Genomic DNA, 18,993 nt, shown 5'->3' with positions numbered 1-18,993 from the left:
CAGTTGGGCTAGGCTTCATTTAAGACAGAGCAATTACTTTTCATGTTTACATAATTTGCATTAGAGTCTAATTCCTTATGTGAATTGCAATTGTCCAGCCAATGCATTTGTATTCTACAAATTGTATTTAAAAAAAAAAAACTTCAGAAAAAAAAATGGAGATCCCTTCCCCCCTTTTCTATCTCCTTTGTGTACCTCAGATAGCCCTCAGATTTTGTTTACAGATAAGATCATTTTGGATGGCTTCTCCCACTGTTTATACCTTATCTCTGTGGTCGCACCTGAGGATTTCTTCTCTTTTCTTATGCCTTTTTTCCTCCCCAGAGATTAATTAGGGTTTATTTTAAGAAAAGGAATTAAATTCCTGAATATTTCCTTGACATCTAACAAGAATGAAGAAAGAATAAGGCTGAAGGTCAGCATGAAGCACAGTTAAGTGTGAAGAGTAATCAGGGAGGAAGGCATCTGAGCGATGCCAAACTTCAGGTGTAAAGACAAGTAGGAATGCTTGCAGGAGTCTAAGAATGTGGATAGAAATATCACTAGAAGAAAAAAGGGAAAATAAGTAAGGACTGTGCAAGAATCCAAGGCTAATGGGAAGACTTGCAGTTATATTCGATAAAATAGCTCATTAAAGGAATCAGTGATGCCTTTCAGAGATCAGACTCTGGAGAAAGATATATATTTAGTTTTTTGCTATAGAAGTGTTAGCAAGAGAAGCTCATGAGACAGAAGCTAAAGGGTAGGCATAGAGAGAAAAAAGAACCTAGGTGTTCAGGGTTATGTTCCTGGACTTCAAGAAGCGTTATATTACATAACATTAGACTCTCTTTTTTCATATAGGACTGCCAACCAATTTAGTTTCTCATTTCCAGTTCTTTTTTCCCCTTTCTACATTACTTTTTGGCTCTTGCTTGAAGTTTTTTTTTTTTTTTTTTAAGAACAAATGAACAAAGACTTGCAATAACAATAAAAATGAGTAATAATAATGTTAATAAAAATTAAAGCTAAAATGCACTGCGTGCTTACTTTGTATAAGTCACTGTAATAAAGGTAGGTACTGTTAGCTCCTTTGATGAAACTGAGTTCAGACCTGAGCAAGGTCACATATTTAGTAAGTAATAGATAGAGATTTCCTGTTTAACTGCAAAGCCCATGCTTTTTCTTCTGTATTTTCACATGCACAGTGTCATCATTGTGTGTTTTTCTTGCAGATTCCAAGGATGGTGAAAGTCGTTGAGGAAAGTTCACCTTACTTTAAAGTAATCAGCCCCAAAGATATTGGCCACAAAGTAGCTCCAGGAGTACCATCCATATTCCGAGTCGTCTTCACTCCAGAGGAGAACAAGGTAATAGCAGTTCTGGCAAGAAATTGGCTGAATGCTTGTCACTGGCAGTTTGCAATTCTGAACATTCACGGAGGTGGCGGTGTAGGTGGTGGCATTGTTGGTATTGGTTTTGGTAGTGTCGTTGTTAGAGGTATTGGTTTTGTGGTGCTAGTTGTGTCGTTGATGGTTTTGGTGCTGGTGGTGGTGGTGTTGGTATTGGTGATGGTGCTGTTGGTGTTGTTGATGGTGTTATTGTTGTTGGTGCTGGTGGCGGTGGTGAGAAGATGAATAGGAGAGGTGGGAAGAGGGGATGACGTACCGCTGGGAATGAGGAAAGAATTGTCAGTGTGCTGAGGGCTCATATGAGCTGCAAGTAGCCAGTATATAAAGAAGGGTAATCCTGGATATTCCCCCCTGCTCTTGAAATACCTACCTCAGCAGATTTATGTTTGACCACATAGCTAGATGGATGCTAAAAGGAAAAGGTTTGTCTGGATACAATGAGCTGAGACAAAGGATAAAGACTATGGCTTCTTGGAAGTTTGAGATCAATTAGTTACATTCCTCTTTCCCAGATTCTAACTAGTTTAGGGAAGAGATCCAAGATCCAAATATTGATCACAGTATCAGTCTCATTAATGGCAAAGAATGTGGCCGGGACCTGAGGCCTAGACAAGACCTCCTTCTCCCCAGTGACTAGTAGATAACTGGTCTTTGGAGAAGGGCTGACCTAACCGATAGCTTCACTCGTGCAAGAGTGGAGAAGCTAGAGCTGAGATCAGAGACTCGCCTGCTCTGCTTACCCCACTTGCCCACAGGTGGGCTAGAAGGAGCCTGAGTTCAAAAAGAGGCCATTTACGCTTAGTACCACTACAGCTGTGGGAAATCCAGCCCATTCTCAGCTGTCCTCAGTTGTAGAAATTCCAGTTCTTCCCAGAAGGAAGGACCAGCTAGGAGGACTGAGGTAGGAGGCTTCCTCCCAAACTCTTCTCCAGAGCACAAAATTGTGGGTTTAATTTTCCTTTATTTGGGTCAAAGTGAGGACTTGTGGGAAGGAGGAAAGGGGTTTTAGCAGCATGATTGAAGGAGCAAGGACAAAAATCAAGGCTTAAATAGGTATAACAAAATGTCAGGTTATAAATAATGTTAAAAGTTGTGTTCTGACCTGCATTGTGCCATTATGGTTGGAACTAAAAGAGCATAATGGAAACAGAGAAACCTAGCTTGAATGCTTCTCATCACTAATACTTATTAGCATCTGTCAATGTCATTCCCAGTGTTCTTGCTACTATTGCTATTATTCCTACATTTTGGAGAGAAAAGAGAGAGGGATTATAATGTGGTCTGCCAATCATGTATCACTGTAGTGAGTGGTTAGAAATTCCATTATAGTGATAACACTGCTGTTACTTTGTAATATTACTATTTATTTCTTGGGTTGTGTTTATGGACTTGTCATTTTGGGGTAGTATTGAAATAAACAAAAAGATAAATATCTCCAGAAGGATTGCTTTTTGTTATATGTCATTGAAGTTCTTGTTTTTTCTTGAGGCTCTATATCTGAATACTAACTATAGAGAACCTTGACTGCATTTCGTTTGGGTGTCAAATTCCGACCATGACATTTCTATAGGGAGCTGATTATAAGCCTTCATTGTAGCTTGAAATATAAAGTTTGCCGGATTTGAAGAGTTGGCTTTCCTTAATTTTTTTCTGTGCTAGAGAAAATATATCTTCTGTTGGGTAAGTATTGTTCTACTTGCAAGTCGTCTGGCTGAGAAGGGGACACATGGAGTTTCTGAGAAGGTGGAATGTTCTATATTGTGATAGGTGTGTGGGTTATATGGATGAATTCATTTATCAAGATTGTACATTTAATATTTATGCTTTCTAGTATATCTAAATTTTACTTTAAAAACTATAGAAAAAAATAATAATAGAAGTGGGAATGGATGGAGGTATAGACAAAGCCAGAATGATAGAATGTTAATAATTACTGAAGCTAGGTGATGGGTACATGGGATTTGTTATACTATACTGTTTTCTTTATATAGATTTTAAATTTTCTCTAATCGAAAGCTAAAAGATTTTATTAGGTTATATAGCAAAAAAATAATTAAAATGTATTTTAGATATGTTGTATTTACTTTATAAATATGAAAATTCTAACATTCCCAACTAAGAGTTATTATTTGGCTATATTTTGTAGCTGCTTATGCTTTTTTATTCCTTCTTATCATTCCATTTCACTAATGCTGCATGTCTGTTGGGAAACCCTAATTAAAATTTAAGTGTTGCTTTGCTGTTTCTTCTGCTAAGTGTTTGAAAGTTATCAAAGGCTACATGCACATATGAGGAGACATATGGCTACCTATGGGAAATTTAACTATTCAGTGTGGATACAATAAGATATTGTGTTAGATTTGGACTCTATTATTTACAGAATTTGTTTTTCTAAGGACATAGTAATTTCTTCTTTTAACTAAGACTGATGGTGTATATTTGGGGAAGCTCTTGCTGCTAGTTTTGATCCCCTTTTTTTGTAAAGATCGTGTTACACTAAAGCCATCAGCAGGGCGCCACTCTTAGTAGCTTTTTCAGTTCCTGGGCATCTACATTCACTCTTACGGTTGTAAAGCCAGCAGGGCCATGCATAGAATGACCGGCTAGGGTTAGTTGGGCTGTCTTTAATGCTGCTCCAGAAGGTAGCAGAGGACTAACTAAGGCCAGATTGATTTTAGGAAAAATTTAAGTCAAACTTTTCACTGTGTCGCTCTTTCTTCAGTTGGCCAAATCAATAGCCAATATGTATTTTTCTTTCTTATCCCCTGCTGATCTGAGCACACTCCATTCTCATTTATCCCTCCACATCTGGAGGGTGAGATATGTAAATTGCAGCATGCCACAGCTTAATAAACCAGTCCCCTTTCAGTGGGATTTTCAGCACTCATGTATATTAGCATGTTGAAGATGATAATGCAATTTACATTTTTTTCCTGTCATCTGTTAATCTGGCTTCCTGGGGGATTTAACTTGCTACGAATGCCAAATATCCAGATAACAGCTGCAGCAAGTTTCCTTGGGCTTTCCTTATCTCTTCTTCTCACACAGACTTTAAAAAAATATCGGATATGTTATTAATCTAATAAGCCTAATATACATGTCATGTGTGGTAGAAATATAATAGTCAATGTTGTTATAATACTATAAAAGTCTGGGGACTGGCATTTTTCTTGACCTCTTAAATTCGTATCTTTACTATTGAAAGGAATATAAAAAAATTAGGCTTTTATAGGAAAGCAAAAGTGGGTACTTCTCTGGGCTCAAAGAAGCATCTGTTTGCTATATTGTTATCATGGGGAGATGGTTGCAGTGAATAGAAGATGAAGTGCAATTTCATTGCTCAATTATGTTTTTAAAAAATATCTAATTTGTTGTCAAAATAGTTTTCTCATTTTTTTATTATGAAATTTAATTATGGCCGAAGAAGAATAGAAAAATGTTAATATGTTTTATGTTATCCAGGTATACAATAATAATGAACTACATTACCAGCATTTTGAATTAAAGTATAGAAATCATAAAATTTTCATCAATCAACAACTTTTGTTGGCAAAAATGATAATAGGGATTTCGTTTTCTTTCTGCTTAAAGTTAGCCTTCTCTAGTTCTGTCTGGGTCACCCTCGTCACCCCAATGTCTAGCAAAGTGCCTGCCTGACACATAGGTAGTATGCAGTAAATATTTGTCAAATAAGTAAAAGTTAATCTCAAGAAAATACGAAGTTGTTTTCGCAACTTGAGAATGGCCTACGATAAAAGCAAAAACTTATAAAAAGGGGCTCAAATATCCTTTTGTATCACAAATGTATTAGATGTTAACTTTCTTGTCATTTCAACCAGGGGAAAGATGTGTAAGAGTCTTTTCTAAGAAGAGTGTTTCTCTGCCTTTTGTTTTATTTTGTCAGGGAGTCACATCCCTACTTTTTAGCTTTCTGTACTTGACTAATATCACTGTGTAATAAGGCTAACGACAATGTTGGAAATTCTCTTTTTGAAGAACTCTTGATAGTTTAGTACTCAAGTAAAGATGTTAAAAATGAATAATAGTCTTTTACTTTGTGCCATTGTACATAGTTATTATGATATTATCGACTCTGTTCCTATGCTGTACATTACATCCCTCCGACAGTCCATTTTTAAAAAATCTATAGTATGGTGACATTGGTAAATGAAATCCAGTAAGTTTCAGGTGTACAATTCAACAAGGCATATATATATGTGTGTGTGTGTGTGTGTGTGTGTGTGTGTGTGTGTGTGTGTATAAATTGTGTGTTCACTGTCCATAGTTAGATTTCTTTCTGTCACCATATATTTTATCCCTTTCACCCATCTACCTCCCTCTCCCTACCCCCTCTGGTAATCACTAGTCTATTGTCCATATCCATGAGTGACAGTCCATTTTTAAGCTGATTAGAACATAAGAACTGATTCTTCTCTTTGCCAGGTGAATTTTAGATTGAGAAAATACAAAGTCATAAATACTTTTAACTGAGTAGGAAATTTATACCATTTTTTAGGGATGCCAGTATTAAATCTACTGAGTTCTACCCAGATCTGGTTTTACTCTGTGTTAGCCATCCCCCATCCCATTGTGAGGGCTACCCACACAGGCCATGCCTGCTCTTGTATACCTTGAGAGGCGTTTACTGCAGTGGAAGACCTCATTTTTCCTTCGCTTGAGACTTTAAAGGACAGAATTATTGCCATGTTTTCTTTTTCTCATGGCACTAATATAAAATCAAGATTCATTGTCTTCATTTCTCAGAAAACCAAATCTGCCATTTTCATATCCTACTGCCAGTTTTTTAAAGTTAGGAAGAGAGGCATTTTGGAAGGAAGGCCAATGGGCAAAAAAAATGGATCGGAAGTTTCATCTGGAGAGCGTTGTTACATAGGATGACATTTTAGGAAATGAAGTAACTCATGGCTAAGTCTCTCTTAGTAGAGGGGAAAGAGCTCAGAGTAAATATTTTGACTCTGAATGGTGCCCCGATTGGTCTGAATCTAAGTACAGTGGAAATGAGTGCATCAACAGAAGTAATTGCTTAGCTCGTAGGCTGACAAAGCCTGCCCAGTCAGAATATGTGAATTAATTTCAAGCCAGTAGAGTAATATATAATTGTATATTACATAATCCAATATAGTCACATTAAATATGGCACTCCAGAAATTGGAATACATTTTAAAGGAGTTTATTTAAAGAATTTCTTCATAATCTTTTATGAGTATATGAATTGATTATGAAAAAGTATGCAATATGTAATATATATAACTCCTTGTTTAGAAATCCAAAATGATTTGAAAATATCCCTGTGGATATTCAATTAGCTTCCTAAACTCTTTTCAGCTGTCTTTAGTCTCTTGTAGAACAAGGCAGAGAATATGTAAACATAGAATAAAAAAGGATAAATTACTCTGTGATCACCTCTCATCCTGGGTTTAGGAGCATCTTTTGTTCTTTCTCTCAAAGCCTCAGTTAATATTAAGTTTCCACATGTGCCAGGAACTTTCCTGGTTCTAACTCCCAACAAAACCTTTGCTTGCTAGGTTTGATCTCCTAAATAAAAATGAAAATAGTATTTATCTCTTTAGGATTCAGATGTAATCAGGCTAGACTCTTTCATTGTCAAATTCTGTGGGGTTTTCTAGGATTGGGTATGCTTAGTGTAATTTATATATTCTTATGTCTGAATAGCATAATTTTAAAAAATATTACCATCTAGAAACCAGAATCGATTGAGGACCTAAGAGTCCAGCAACTCATTTTTAATAAATTTTGTGAATACTGCCCATTAATTTTTAGTACTTGCTCCTACCTTAGGACTTTTATGTTCACAGTTCCCCTTGTCAGATACTCTCCATCCCTAGGTCTTTCCTCATTGGCTCCCTTTGCTGTTCAAGTCTCCATCCAAAGGCCACCTCCTCAGGGAGACCTTGGTTATTCTAGCCTAAAGCAGCCCCTTCCCACATTATCGCTTTACCATGTTTTAGTTTCTTCAAAGCTCTTGTTGTTTTTGAAATTACCTTGTTCTATTATTATTATTATTATTATTATTATTATTATTACCTAGATTATCATTATTATCCTAACACCAAAAGTAAACACAAGTTGTTTTTCCTACTATATAACCTACACAAATCATTATATGTAATACAACATTGTAGTAATGACAGCTAACATTTATTGAGTACTTACTACTTGCCAAACACTAGGCCAGGTCAATGTTATCTCTTGCTTGTAACTACAGTGGCTTATTGGCCTTCATTTTCCCATCGTAGCCTCCATACAGTTCATTGCCCAGATAGCAGCTAGTGATTTTTCTAAAACATAAATAAGCTACATAATGACCAGCTTTCAGCATCGTTAATGCTTTGGCCATCTTTAGGTCCTAATAGTGGCTTATACCATCCTGTCTGATCTGGTTCCTCCAGCCTCCCCGTGGTATCTCTAACCTCTCCCTATTTTGTTCCCTTCTGGTCACAGGCTTTGGATCACATTTCGCCCAAATTGCCATTCATCCACATGGCTTCATTTCTCACTTCATTCAGGCCTCTGCTGAAATGTCCCCTCTTCAGAGAGGCCTTTCCTGACTACTCTATGTAAAAGAGCACTCCACCTACTCACTGTTCCCTTACTGCGCTTTATGGTTTCTTCACTCAACATGATATTACTCATTTTCCTGCCTTCAGCACATAGTCGTTGATTGTTTACTAAGTACTAGGCCTTGTTCTAGGCATTGGGTATATGGAATATGAGGTCAACGTGATGGTTAGAATTCCTTTTGATGGGGAACTATCGGGAGGTGGCATATGATAGACTCAATAAATAGGTAAAATATACAATATGTTAGAAGGCTTTGAGAAAGCTAAAGCAGAACAAATGGCTAGGAAGTGATGGGAGAGTTAAGTTTAAAATAGGGCAGTCGGAGGAGGCTTCAGTCAGAAAGTGGACAGCTGTGCAAAGTCCTGAAGGAGGCAAGGGGGAGGGCTCAGCAGAGGAACAATGGATACCGCTGGCAGTTCTGCCCGGGACAGAGCCTCACCTCTGGCCCTCATTTTGACCACTCAGTGTCTCTGTAAGTCCCTGGTGCCCCACTCCATGCAGCCAGCCCAGCGCTGGTGCTCAGAGCCAGCAGGTCCATCACTGCGAAAGTCCGCTCGCGGACATGGCCCCTTTAAGAGGCGTCTACAGGTGCTGGCTGCTGCTGCTATGGCCTCTGTCCCACTCAGCCACTGGGGACCAGGCAGCCTCGCATCTCCACCCCTCCTACCTTCTACCGTTGCAGGCTGATTAATTATTTCTCTCCCCAGTTGTAGTGCTTCTGTTCATCTAGATCCCAGGCGACTTTGCTTGCTGTTCGCTCCGTGTTTCTGTCACAACTTTGATTTGGTCACAAGAGGAATGAACAAAGCCTCTATCATCTAAGCCATTTTTCCTACCTCTCCCATAGTGACCTTATTCTTGAAGGACCATTAACACTTTCCTTTTACATTTAATTTGGCTTGGTGAGGGTTTACTTTTTCTTTGCTGCATTGGAGATGAGAGTTGTATTTTTCTATCTATTTTCTATAGGGTGACTTAATTCAGTATTTATGTTGCATTTAGACTCAGTACTGGAGAAGATACATGCCCAGGGCTTCAGCATTTTTATTTGGAATGGTCAGGAATGGAGGTGCAGTTTAAACTGGGTTATGTATCAGACCACTCCAAAATTCAGTGGTTTAAACATTTATTATTGCTCAGAAGACTGTGGTTCACTTGGTTTTGACTAGGTATACTCATGCGATGGGTAGGCAACTCTGCTTATCTTGGCATGGCTCCCTCACATATCTGGGGCCAAAGGTTGGTCTAGTATGGCCTTGGCTGGGCCATCTGGGCTCCCATCCTCCAGTAGTCTAGATCAGGCTTGTTTACTTGGCCATGGCCAGGTTCTAAGATCCAGACTAGAAATGCCCAAAGTTGCTTGAGGCTTCAGCTTGGAACTGGCATAGCATAACTTTTGCTACATTATGCTGGTCAGAGCAAGGGGTAGAGAAATAGACTCTACTCATGATGGAGGAATGCAAAGTCATATTGTAAAGAGTCTGGGCCTTGAAAGACTCTTATATGGAGCAATCAGTCTAATATATGGGCTTGAAGGGTCAATTGGTAGGTTTTAGAAGAAGGATGTGAAGAATCTTCTGTGAATCTCCTCTGATCTAAAGAACAATGTACCTTGACTATCCCCCATCTCACAACCCTATCTGGGAAACACATGAATATACTCTTTCTACTGGCTTGTAGGTTTTTTTTTTTTTTTTTTAATTATTTTTAGGTGGCTTATAAGTATTAACACTTGAGCTATTCTTTCTCTCTCAGAAAAGAGTATCATTGAAAGTACCGTAATTTTCTTGAGAAGGTTTCATAGAATATATTAAGTTGTTTTGCTAGATATTTTGTCATATTGCCATATTTCTTTTCTAGTTATCTTGATCGTGTTGGTATTTCCACAAATAATGATTTTACCATTCTCTTATAGGATTATGCCCATATGTTGACCTGTGTTACTGAAAGAGAAAAGTTTATTGTACCCATCAAAGCTAGAGGTGCACGAGCCATCTTAGATTTTCCTGACAAGTTGAATTTTTCCACTTGCCCTGTCAAATACACCACTCAGAAGATTCTGCTGGTACGAAACATTGGCAACAAAGATGCTGTGTTTCACATCAAAACTTATAGGTACGCATTCCTTTGGCTCTTGTGTTTGATTGATTATAGCTAAATCTAGTCAGCTCAAGTAATTTGCTAGAATAGCAGTCATTACTATCTTCAGTTGCAAGGCTGGGAGATGTAGGGAAGACTTTCTCTTCATCCTAAGAGGAAACTGGATTTCAAGATTATGTGTTTAGCTGTGGATGATTTTCTGAAATGCTGGATAAGAGTCTTTCTACTTAGCATAAAGAGTGACCCATGGGAATCTATTAATAAACATTTGTTTTGACTGTGAATTTTATAATTGGCTGTATTAGTTTTCTACTGCTATTGCAACAAATTACCACAAACTTAATAGCTTAAAGAAACACAAATTTATTATCTGACATTTCAAAAGCCTCACTGGGCTAAAATCAGAATGTCAGCAGGGCCGTGTTCTTTTCTGGAGGCTTAAGAGGAGAATCCATTTCTTTGCCTTTCCAACTTCCAGGAGCTGCCCATATTCCTTGGCTCATGGTGCTCAATTTTCTCATTTAAAAAATGGGAGAAAGTATAGTAGCCCCTTAATAGGGTTGCAGTAAAGAATAAATGAATCAATAAACCGCTGATTCATAGCAAGTGCTACATAATAGTGTTTGTTCTTTTATTTCTTTGAATGAGCTACGGTCAGTGTGGTTTGCAGAATAATGGCTCCTCAAATTTATCCATGTCTTAATCCCCAGAATCCGTCAATGTGTAATAATGATGAAGGGGGATTAGGGTTGCAGATATAATTAAGGTTGCTAATCAGCTGACCTTAAAATGGGGAAATTATTGTTTTTAATTTTTTTATAATAATTTCTTAACTTTTCAGTTACAGTTGGCATACAATAGTATATTAGTTTCAGGTGTACTACATAGTATTTAGCCATTTATATAACTTACAAAGTGATCATCCCACTAAATCTGGTACCCATATGATAATATAGTTATTACAGTATTATTGACTATATTCCTTATCTGTATTTTATATCTCCATGACTATTTTGTAACTACTAATTTGTACTTCATTGTCAGTCCCTTCCTCCTTTTCACAAAACCCTCAACCCCCTTTTATTTGGCAACTACCAAAACATTTTCTGGATTTACGAGTTTGTTTGTTTTTATTTTGTTCTTTAGATTCCATATGTAAGTTAAATCAATTGGCATGTGTCTTTCTCTGTCTGATTCACTCCACTCAGCATAATACTCTAGGTCCACCCATGCTGTTGCAGATGGGAAGATTTCATTCTTTTTTATGGCTGAGTAATATCCCATTGTATATATATATGTACCACCTCTTCTTTATTTATTCATCCATTGATGGACACCTAGGTTGGCTCTCTATCTTGGCTGTTGTAAATAACACTGCAATGAGCATATGGATTTACATGTCCCTTCAAAGTAGTGTTTTGACTTTGTTTGGATAAATACCCATAAGTGGGATTATAGGATCCTTCTTTGTTTCTTGTTATAGCCTTTATTTTAAAGTCTATTTTGTCTGATGTAAGTGTTGCTACACCAGTTTTTTTTGTTTGTTTTCATTTTTATGAAACATGTTTTTCCATGCCTTTAATTTCAGTCTGTGTGTCTTTTGATCTGAAGTGAGTCTTTCGAAGACAGCATACGTAAGGGTCTTTTCTTATCCATTTAGCCACTCTGTCTTTTGATTGGAGCATTTAATCCATTTACATTTAAAGTAATTGTTGATAGATATATAGTTATTGCCTTTTTATTATTCATGTGTCTGATCTCTTCCTCTTCCTCTTCTTCTTCCTCCTCCTCCTCCTCTTCTTGTCTCTCTAACATTTCCTATAATAGTAGCTTGGTGATGATGAACTCCTTTATCTTTTTCTTATCTAGGAAGCTCTTTGTCTGTCTTTTGATTCTAAACGATAGCTTTGCTCGTTAAAGTAATCTTGGTTCTAGGTCCCTGCTTTTCATTGCTTTGAATATTTCCTGCTAGTCCCTTCTGGCCTGTAAAGTTTCTGTTGAGAAATTGGCTGACAGTCCTCTGGGAGCTCCCTAGTAGGTAACTAACTGCTTTTCTCTTGCTGCTTTCAAGATTCTCTCCTTGTCTTTAACCTTTGGCATTTTAATTGTGATGTGTCTTGATGTGGGCCTGTTTGGGTTTATCTTGTTTGGGAATCTCTGTGCTTGCTGAGCTTGTATATCTATTTCCTTCACCAGGTTGGGGAAGTTTTCTGTCATTATTTCTTGAAATAGATTTTTAATTCCTCTGTTTCTCTCTCTTTTCCCTCTGGTACACCACTAATGTGAATGTTGGTACGCTTAATGTTGTCCTGAAGGCCCCTTAAACTATCTTCATTTTGGGGGGTTCTTTATTCTTGCTGAGTTCCCACTGAGTTCCTCTATTCTTTCTCTAAGTTCACTGAGCATCCGTATAACCAGTGTTTTGAACTCTGTATCTGGTAGGTTGCTTGCTTCCACTTTGTTTAGTTCTTTTTCTGAAGCTTTGTTTTCTTCTTTCATTTGAGACATGTTTCTTTGTCTACCCATTTGGCTGCCTTCCTGTGTTTGTTTCTCCTAGTCTTAGTAACGTGGCCTTATGTAGTAGCTGCCCTGGCGGCCCTGTGGCACACTCTCCCTGGTCACCTATGCTTGGTGCTCCGGGTGCGTCCCTTGTGTGGGTAATGTGTACCCTGCTGTTGTAGTTAAGCCTTGGTTGCTGTTTGCAACTAAGGAGAGGGATTGACCCACAGTCTGATTGGTTGTGAGAACTGACTGGTGACTACAGTGGAGGAGCTGTTGTGCAGGAGCCGACCTTATGAAACAGAATTTACTTTAGCAGGGCTCTGGTACCTGACCAGTCTATCCTTTGAGTGTGTAATCTTTTTATGTGGCCCTGGGTGGTACTCTGACTGGGCATCCCAGTCCTGGGCCTCCTGGGAGGAGCCCCGCTGTAGACCAAGTTCAGTCACAGCGTGTGCCCTGTCTGGAGCCACCTAGTATGAGCCACCAAGTAACCTGCAGATTGCTGCCACCTGACAGGCTATTTGTATGGAAAAGCCACTGGAAACAGCTTGGGTGGGCCTGCAAGTCAGGTGGGGTGGGGTCTCAGGGAATCACTAGGGTGGGGTAACCAGTGTTAGTCAAGTTGATGGAGACTCTGATATGGCAACCTCCTGTGTCTGCATGTGGGAGAAAGGGGGCTCCATAAAGAAACAGTGGATTCTGCCAGTACTTTTGTCTGGGAGACAGCTGTCCCTCCAGCCCTCGCCCTGAAACCAGACAATTCAGTTTGTCCCTGTATGTCCCTGCTGCCTTTCAAACTCCCGCTCCAGTGCTGCAGCTCAGAGTGCATGAGTCTTGAGTCCTTCAGTGAGTAAATCTATGTGTGGGCCCTTTAAGAGAAATGCCTGGGACTGCAAGCTTCCTTGTGTCTCACTCAGCTACATTCTTAGCTGGTTTTCACAGCTAGAAGTTGTGTAGACTAATCTTCCTGGCCCTGGAACCCTGGGATGGGGGTCTAGTGTGGGTCTGATACCTGGAACCCTGGGATGGGGGGTCTAGTGTGGATCGGCTCCTTTGGGGGGACCTCCACAGCCAAGATATCCTTTCTGATTTTTAAATACCACATGTAGGTGTGGGGTCAGCCCAATCCTCACCTTCACCCCTTCTGTCAGTCTCTAGGTGGCTTCTTCTCTACGTCTTTAGTTGTAGGACTTCTCTTTACCTAGATGTCAGGTGATTCTCAGTGATGATCGTTCTGTAGTTTAGTTATAATTTTAAGGTGGTTGTGAGAGGAGGCAAGCACAGAATTTACTTACTTCACCATCTTGATTAGAAATGGGGAAATTATTTTGGATTATCTGAGTGGGCGCAATGTAATCACAAGAGTTTTTAAAATAGAGGAAGAAGAACTTAGCCTGCTGTTGCTGGCTTTGATGATGAGAAAACTGAGCAGTAAGGAGGTTATATAACTTGCTCAAGAGCACATAGCTACTAAGTGAAGGAGTGCATCTAATTATTTATGGAATAATTACAGGGTAGTAGACACCTTGGGACAATATAAAGGATGATGAGACAATTCTTGCCCTCAAGAAAAAGAATGATTGCTAGACATGAGAATGGTGGCTGATCAGCAGGATCATGGCAAGAATGATCAGCCTGGGAAAACAGGAAGCAGAGGGTTAAGTTCTTTTCTATGACTTTAAAATGAATAGTGTGTATATTGATCTAGATTGTGAACTCATTTTCAGAAGGGTTTTATCTGTGGAATCCTTTGCTGGTTTAAGGATGCATATCTCCAGAAAGGATTAGTGTTTTCTTCTACCTGGTTCACAAAAGTTAGACTAAGTCGACTATGTTTTGGTAATTTTTTGTCTGAGGGATTTGTGGACTTATAGTGCATATTCAAACTCCAGACCTACATAAGACACATGTCCAAAGTTATGACTCCCCGGAGAAACTGTTTCTTTGTCTCAAAACCAAGACAGACATTTTTCCTTGTGCTAATGGGAGAATGGTTTACTGGCCCTTCATGTTCCCCAGTTTTATTTGGGGATTTTGTTATTGGCTCCCTGACTTGACCATCCAAAGGCAGGACTGTTAAAACCCAGGCTCTAAGGTTATGGGTTATAGGAACCCAGGGCAGACTCGGCATTAGCTTAGCAGCTAACTGCTTTGGTTCTTAGCTTCCTCTTTGCTTTTGAATCTTGTGGATTTGCCTTATTTGTTTGCATGCTCAGCCATACATTTATGTAACTTATATTTATCTGGTCTCTCTAGGTATTTCCTAGTAGAAGAATTTTGAGGTTACTCGGTCCGCCGTATTGTAGGTAACAGGTCTGCCATGGTGCAGGTCGAAGGCCCGTCCCTTGGGAAGGAATTTGTGCTCCAGGAGCACCACTCTCTCTGAACTATTTCAGGTGGATCCAAGTTTCTATCTAATACTGTATTTCTCCTGGCTGAAAAACGATTAATATTTCTTGTAGCACAGGTCTACTAGAAATTCTCTCACTTTTATTTTTAAAAAGCGTATTTTGCATCAGTTTTGAAAGCCATTTTCTCTACAATGTAGAATTCTGAGTTGACAGTACTATAACATATATATTTTTTTGGTACTTTAAAGATGCCACTTTATTGTTTTTGGCTTACATTTTTCTCACAAGAAGTCTGCTATAACTCTTATCTTTGTTCTTCTGTATGTTTTTTTCTTGGTCCTCTTTCAAGATTTTGTTTTTATATTTGGTTTTTAGCAGTCTGACTATGATGTGTCTAGGTATGGGTTTTGTTTTTTTTTGTTTTAAGGAATTTATTCTGCTTTTGTTTAGTTTGGTTTCAGTCCTGCATGAGTTTCTCTGAGCTTCCTTGATCTTTTGTTATTTTTGGAAAATTTCAGCCGTTAGCTCTTCAAATATTTCTCCTACTCCATTCTCTTTCACTGTTTCTTCTGCTTGTAGGGAAGTTCAAGCAGACAGAGTTTGCACATGTCTCATGTCCCTTGGGAGGTGGGGAATTGTCCATTTTTAGATTTCAGGTCACTTGTTTGGCCTCCAACCTCAGCCTCTGATGGATTCAAGAAAAGTTGTGATTTTGTTATTTATCCTTTATTTTTTTTTTTCATTGTTAGGGTGGGAGAGGCACCCTTTCCAGCTCTCTGTATCCTAGGTGGAAACAGGACTCTGAACCACTTTAGATAAATCGCTGATCAAAAGCAATGGAAAAGTTTTTTTGGAATCAGTGTCTCCTGATGCCTATAAGTGCTTATATAGCCTTTGTTTGTCATTTCATGGTGAGACTCATGTATTTTGATTGAAGGAGACGGAAGCATGTTGTTCAACTGGCTCACCGTGACTTAGAAAGAACCAGTCTTTTTGATTTAAAAAGGGCCTCCCACAACCACCATCTGTATAATACACATTAAAAGCTTCCTGTTACACTGGTATTTTTCCAATGAAAAAGAGAATCCACCAAAGGTGGAAAAACAAGTGCAGGCAGCATATCTTCCAGATTGTTTGGCTGAATCTTAGAAACTACACATAAATAACAATTTTTTTCCATATATAATTCCTATAAAGTAAAACTAAATCACTTCACAGATAGTATGAAGTTACAGGAAAGGATCTCAAACTTTTCTATCCATATAGCTATGAATGTGAATCATCTTCTAATATAGAAACACTTCTAAGGTAAAATGGTGAGCCAACTAACTAAAGGACTAGCCAGGAATCATAAAGACATTATAATCTCTAGTGTAACATTCCCATTTTACAGACAAAGGGAGTAAGGTCTGAGAAGGGAGATGACTTATCTGAATTAAATAACAAGACTTGGATTAAAACAAACAACAGACCAGTTCTGGGCTTGTTATCTCTCAAATCCATCCTCGCCCTTCCCCTACTCTACTCAGTATCACTGTGAGGCTGTTTTAGTACTTGTAGGCTCTGGAATCAGCTGGATTCCAGCTGGGTTTGACAAGTGGAGGGCACTAGAAGGAGATTGGAGGGTAGGAATAAGACAGGGTATTTCTTCTTCTCTTTCCCTGATTTCATCAAAGTCTTTAACAGGCAGCTGTATATTCTCTATGGCTCTAGTTCCTGTTGGATAGAACTGCTATGGTTTTAACTTCTGCCAGGTCCCCAGGATCTGGTAACACTTCCTCCTCTCCTTTTGTCTCCAACCCAGGGTTGGAAATGGCTTACCACTGTTACTAATCCTTGAGTTATCTCATTGTCTTACAGTGGGCTTTTCATCACTCCCATCTCTTGTGTAACCACGTCTCTCGATTAAATTCCCTGTCTGCAAATATTTTTGTTTTCCTTTTTAGATTCTGCATGAAATAGTAGTTTTATGTTCTTTTCACAAAATGCATGTTTTCCACCCATGGTGTCAATTCTGTGAGCTACCTCAAATCTTTCCAATAAATTCCTTTTCTATTTAAGTTAGCCAGAGTTGGTCTCTGTTGTTTAAAACTGAGAACCCCGATGGCAACAATGAGAAAGGATGCAGTTGAATTTGTGGTTACATTGTGTGGAATCAGAATCTCTAGGGAGATTCCTTGACAAGTATCCATTAAAAAAAAAAAATGCATAGGTGATTGTGTTGCCCAGACAGGGTTGGAGACCACTTTTTAAGTTAATATGATAGTCAATAGACATGGTAGAGCAGTGAATATAATTAGAGAATGTGGAGTCAAAAACACAATGTCTACTCTCGGTCTTTGCACTTACAGAGTCAACGTACAGTTAGAAACAATATCTCACAGGAAATTATTTAAAAGACATATCACATTCTTTTCATTGAAGCAATTATGGTTAAGTTTACAAATGGTTAGGTTTATATAAATTATAAAAAATAAAACTTCCTTTATGTGTCTGTTGCCACCATTAGAATGTGAGCATTTCAAATGCAAGGATTGTATCTGACTCTTTTCATTTGTATGCCCCAGCATCTAGCAGAGTGTCTAGAATAAATAAGTGCTCAATAAATGTTTATAGGATGCTTGACCAACATATATCACAACGGCAAAACTACAACTATAAACCTCTACAATAATTTAAAATAAACATGTTCCAAGTACTATAAAGTAAGCATATTTTTTGCATTAATAAAAGGAGCTGTAACATGCTATAAAATATACAGAGAACATAAACGATTACTCTTCAACTTTATTACAAATTTGACCTAAAACTCTAGTAGGTACCAGAATTACTTTTACTGTTAAAGTGGGATTAATTTTGGAACGTGAAATAGAAAGGATTAAGAAGCAATTTCAAAATCTAAAACCTCAAGTGAGGAATCAGTTAATAAGAGAGCTTATCTGAAGAAAAAGTACTATTATATTCAATATTTAATATAATAGAAATAGAACCGATATTTAGTCTTCTGCTAAAATATTGAATCATTTAGATGGAATAGTTTTAGTTCTTAAAAGCAGTTCATAGTGGATTAAACAAAAATCTTTCAAAATCTCTCAAACTTTTCCTCATGGATCGTGACTTTTCACAATCCCGAGTTCCCTCCCTAATCAAGTATTTAGTATCAATGAGGATTTGATGTTAAAACCAAGCACTTCGGCAGGGAGAGCCAGCCTTATATCCTTGAGTAACAGTATTTTTTTTTCTCTTGGTAGGAGCATTTTCTGATGATTGATGTTTTCTAGCCTGTTCAGCCTGCCTGCCTTTAGTAAAATGAAATAAAAAAAAATCAAATTACAGACAATGTTTAAGCACCAGAACTTAACATATTCTACCCAATTAACATCTGATTTATTGAGAGCGCTTAGGCAGCTCTAAGTAGCAATGGCTATTCCAAGTGACTTTCTATGTACTGAAGAAGTTTAGTGTAATAGAAACCCAACCATTAGCCCAACAGGTAGGTATCTATTACCACTGTATGGAATTTGGGTTTCTGAAGGTCTTAGAGAACAGTCACTTTTTTCCACAGAAAATTAGCTTATGTTCTGCAATGTAATACTATCTAATTCATTTCAAAACTGTTCTTTTGCAAGAAATATTTGAAAAGAAAATGAAATCAATTTCATTTTCAGTGTAGGGAGGAAAATATTAGGAACTCGGAGGCAAAGCTAGAAGAAAATATTACAATAGATTATGTTGTTCCCAAAGCCAGGAAATTGGACTTAGTTTTCAATGCTTCAGGTTCTTACTGAGGCCATAGGAAGAAAGGAACTTTTGAGACTGCGATACTCAACTTCATCTGCCATGAAGCAGAGATTCTTGAGATACCAAAGGTCTGCTCCTCTTCTCTGTTCCACCAAGATGTTGTAAGGATTAATTAATGATTACTGATATCTTTATTTCCCTCTAAAAGTTGATTGTAATTCAGTTTGACAGCCTCTTCTGAGTGGCTCCTGTGAGTAAAGAATTGTGCATGGGATGGTGAGAGACACAAAGATGACTCTAACCAG

The 18,993-nt window shown here is 38.2% G+C and overlaps 1 protein-coding gene across 4 annotated transcripts in view; it reads left to right on the top strand.

Annotated features, from left to right (window-relative positions):
* HYDIN (HYDIN axonemal central pair apparatus protein) overlaps nt 1–18,993 on the top strand; it is a 310,335-nt gene that overhangs the window by 62,257 nt on the left and 229,085 nt on the right. For 3 of the 4 annotated variants that reach the window (XM_016164411.2, XM_036231381.1, XM_036231382.1), the window contains 2 exons: nt 1,215–1,349; nt 9,910–10,109. In XM_016164411.2, coding sequence (XP_016019897.2) covers nt 1,215–1,349; nt 9,910–10,109 — 335 coding nt within the window. Of the gene's footprint in view, nt 1–1,214; nt 1,350–9,909; nt 10,110–18,993 lie in introns of those variants that run through there. The other variant, XM_036231383.1, reaches the window with a different exon arrangement.

Source organism: Rousettus aegyptiacus, unplaced genomic scaffold, assembly GCF_014176215.1.
Source record: "Rousettus aegyptiacus isolate mRouAeg1 unplaced genomic scaffold, mRouAeg1.p scaffold_m13_p_14, whole genome shotgun sequence".
Classification (NCBI taxonomy): Eukaryota; Metazoa; Chordata; class Mammalia; order Chiroptera; family Pteropodidae; genus Rousettus; species Rousettus aegyptiacus.
Note: the sequence above shows the minus strand (reverse complement) of the source record. Positions and strands in the feature narration are given on the sequence as shown.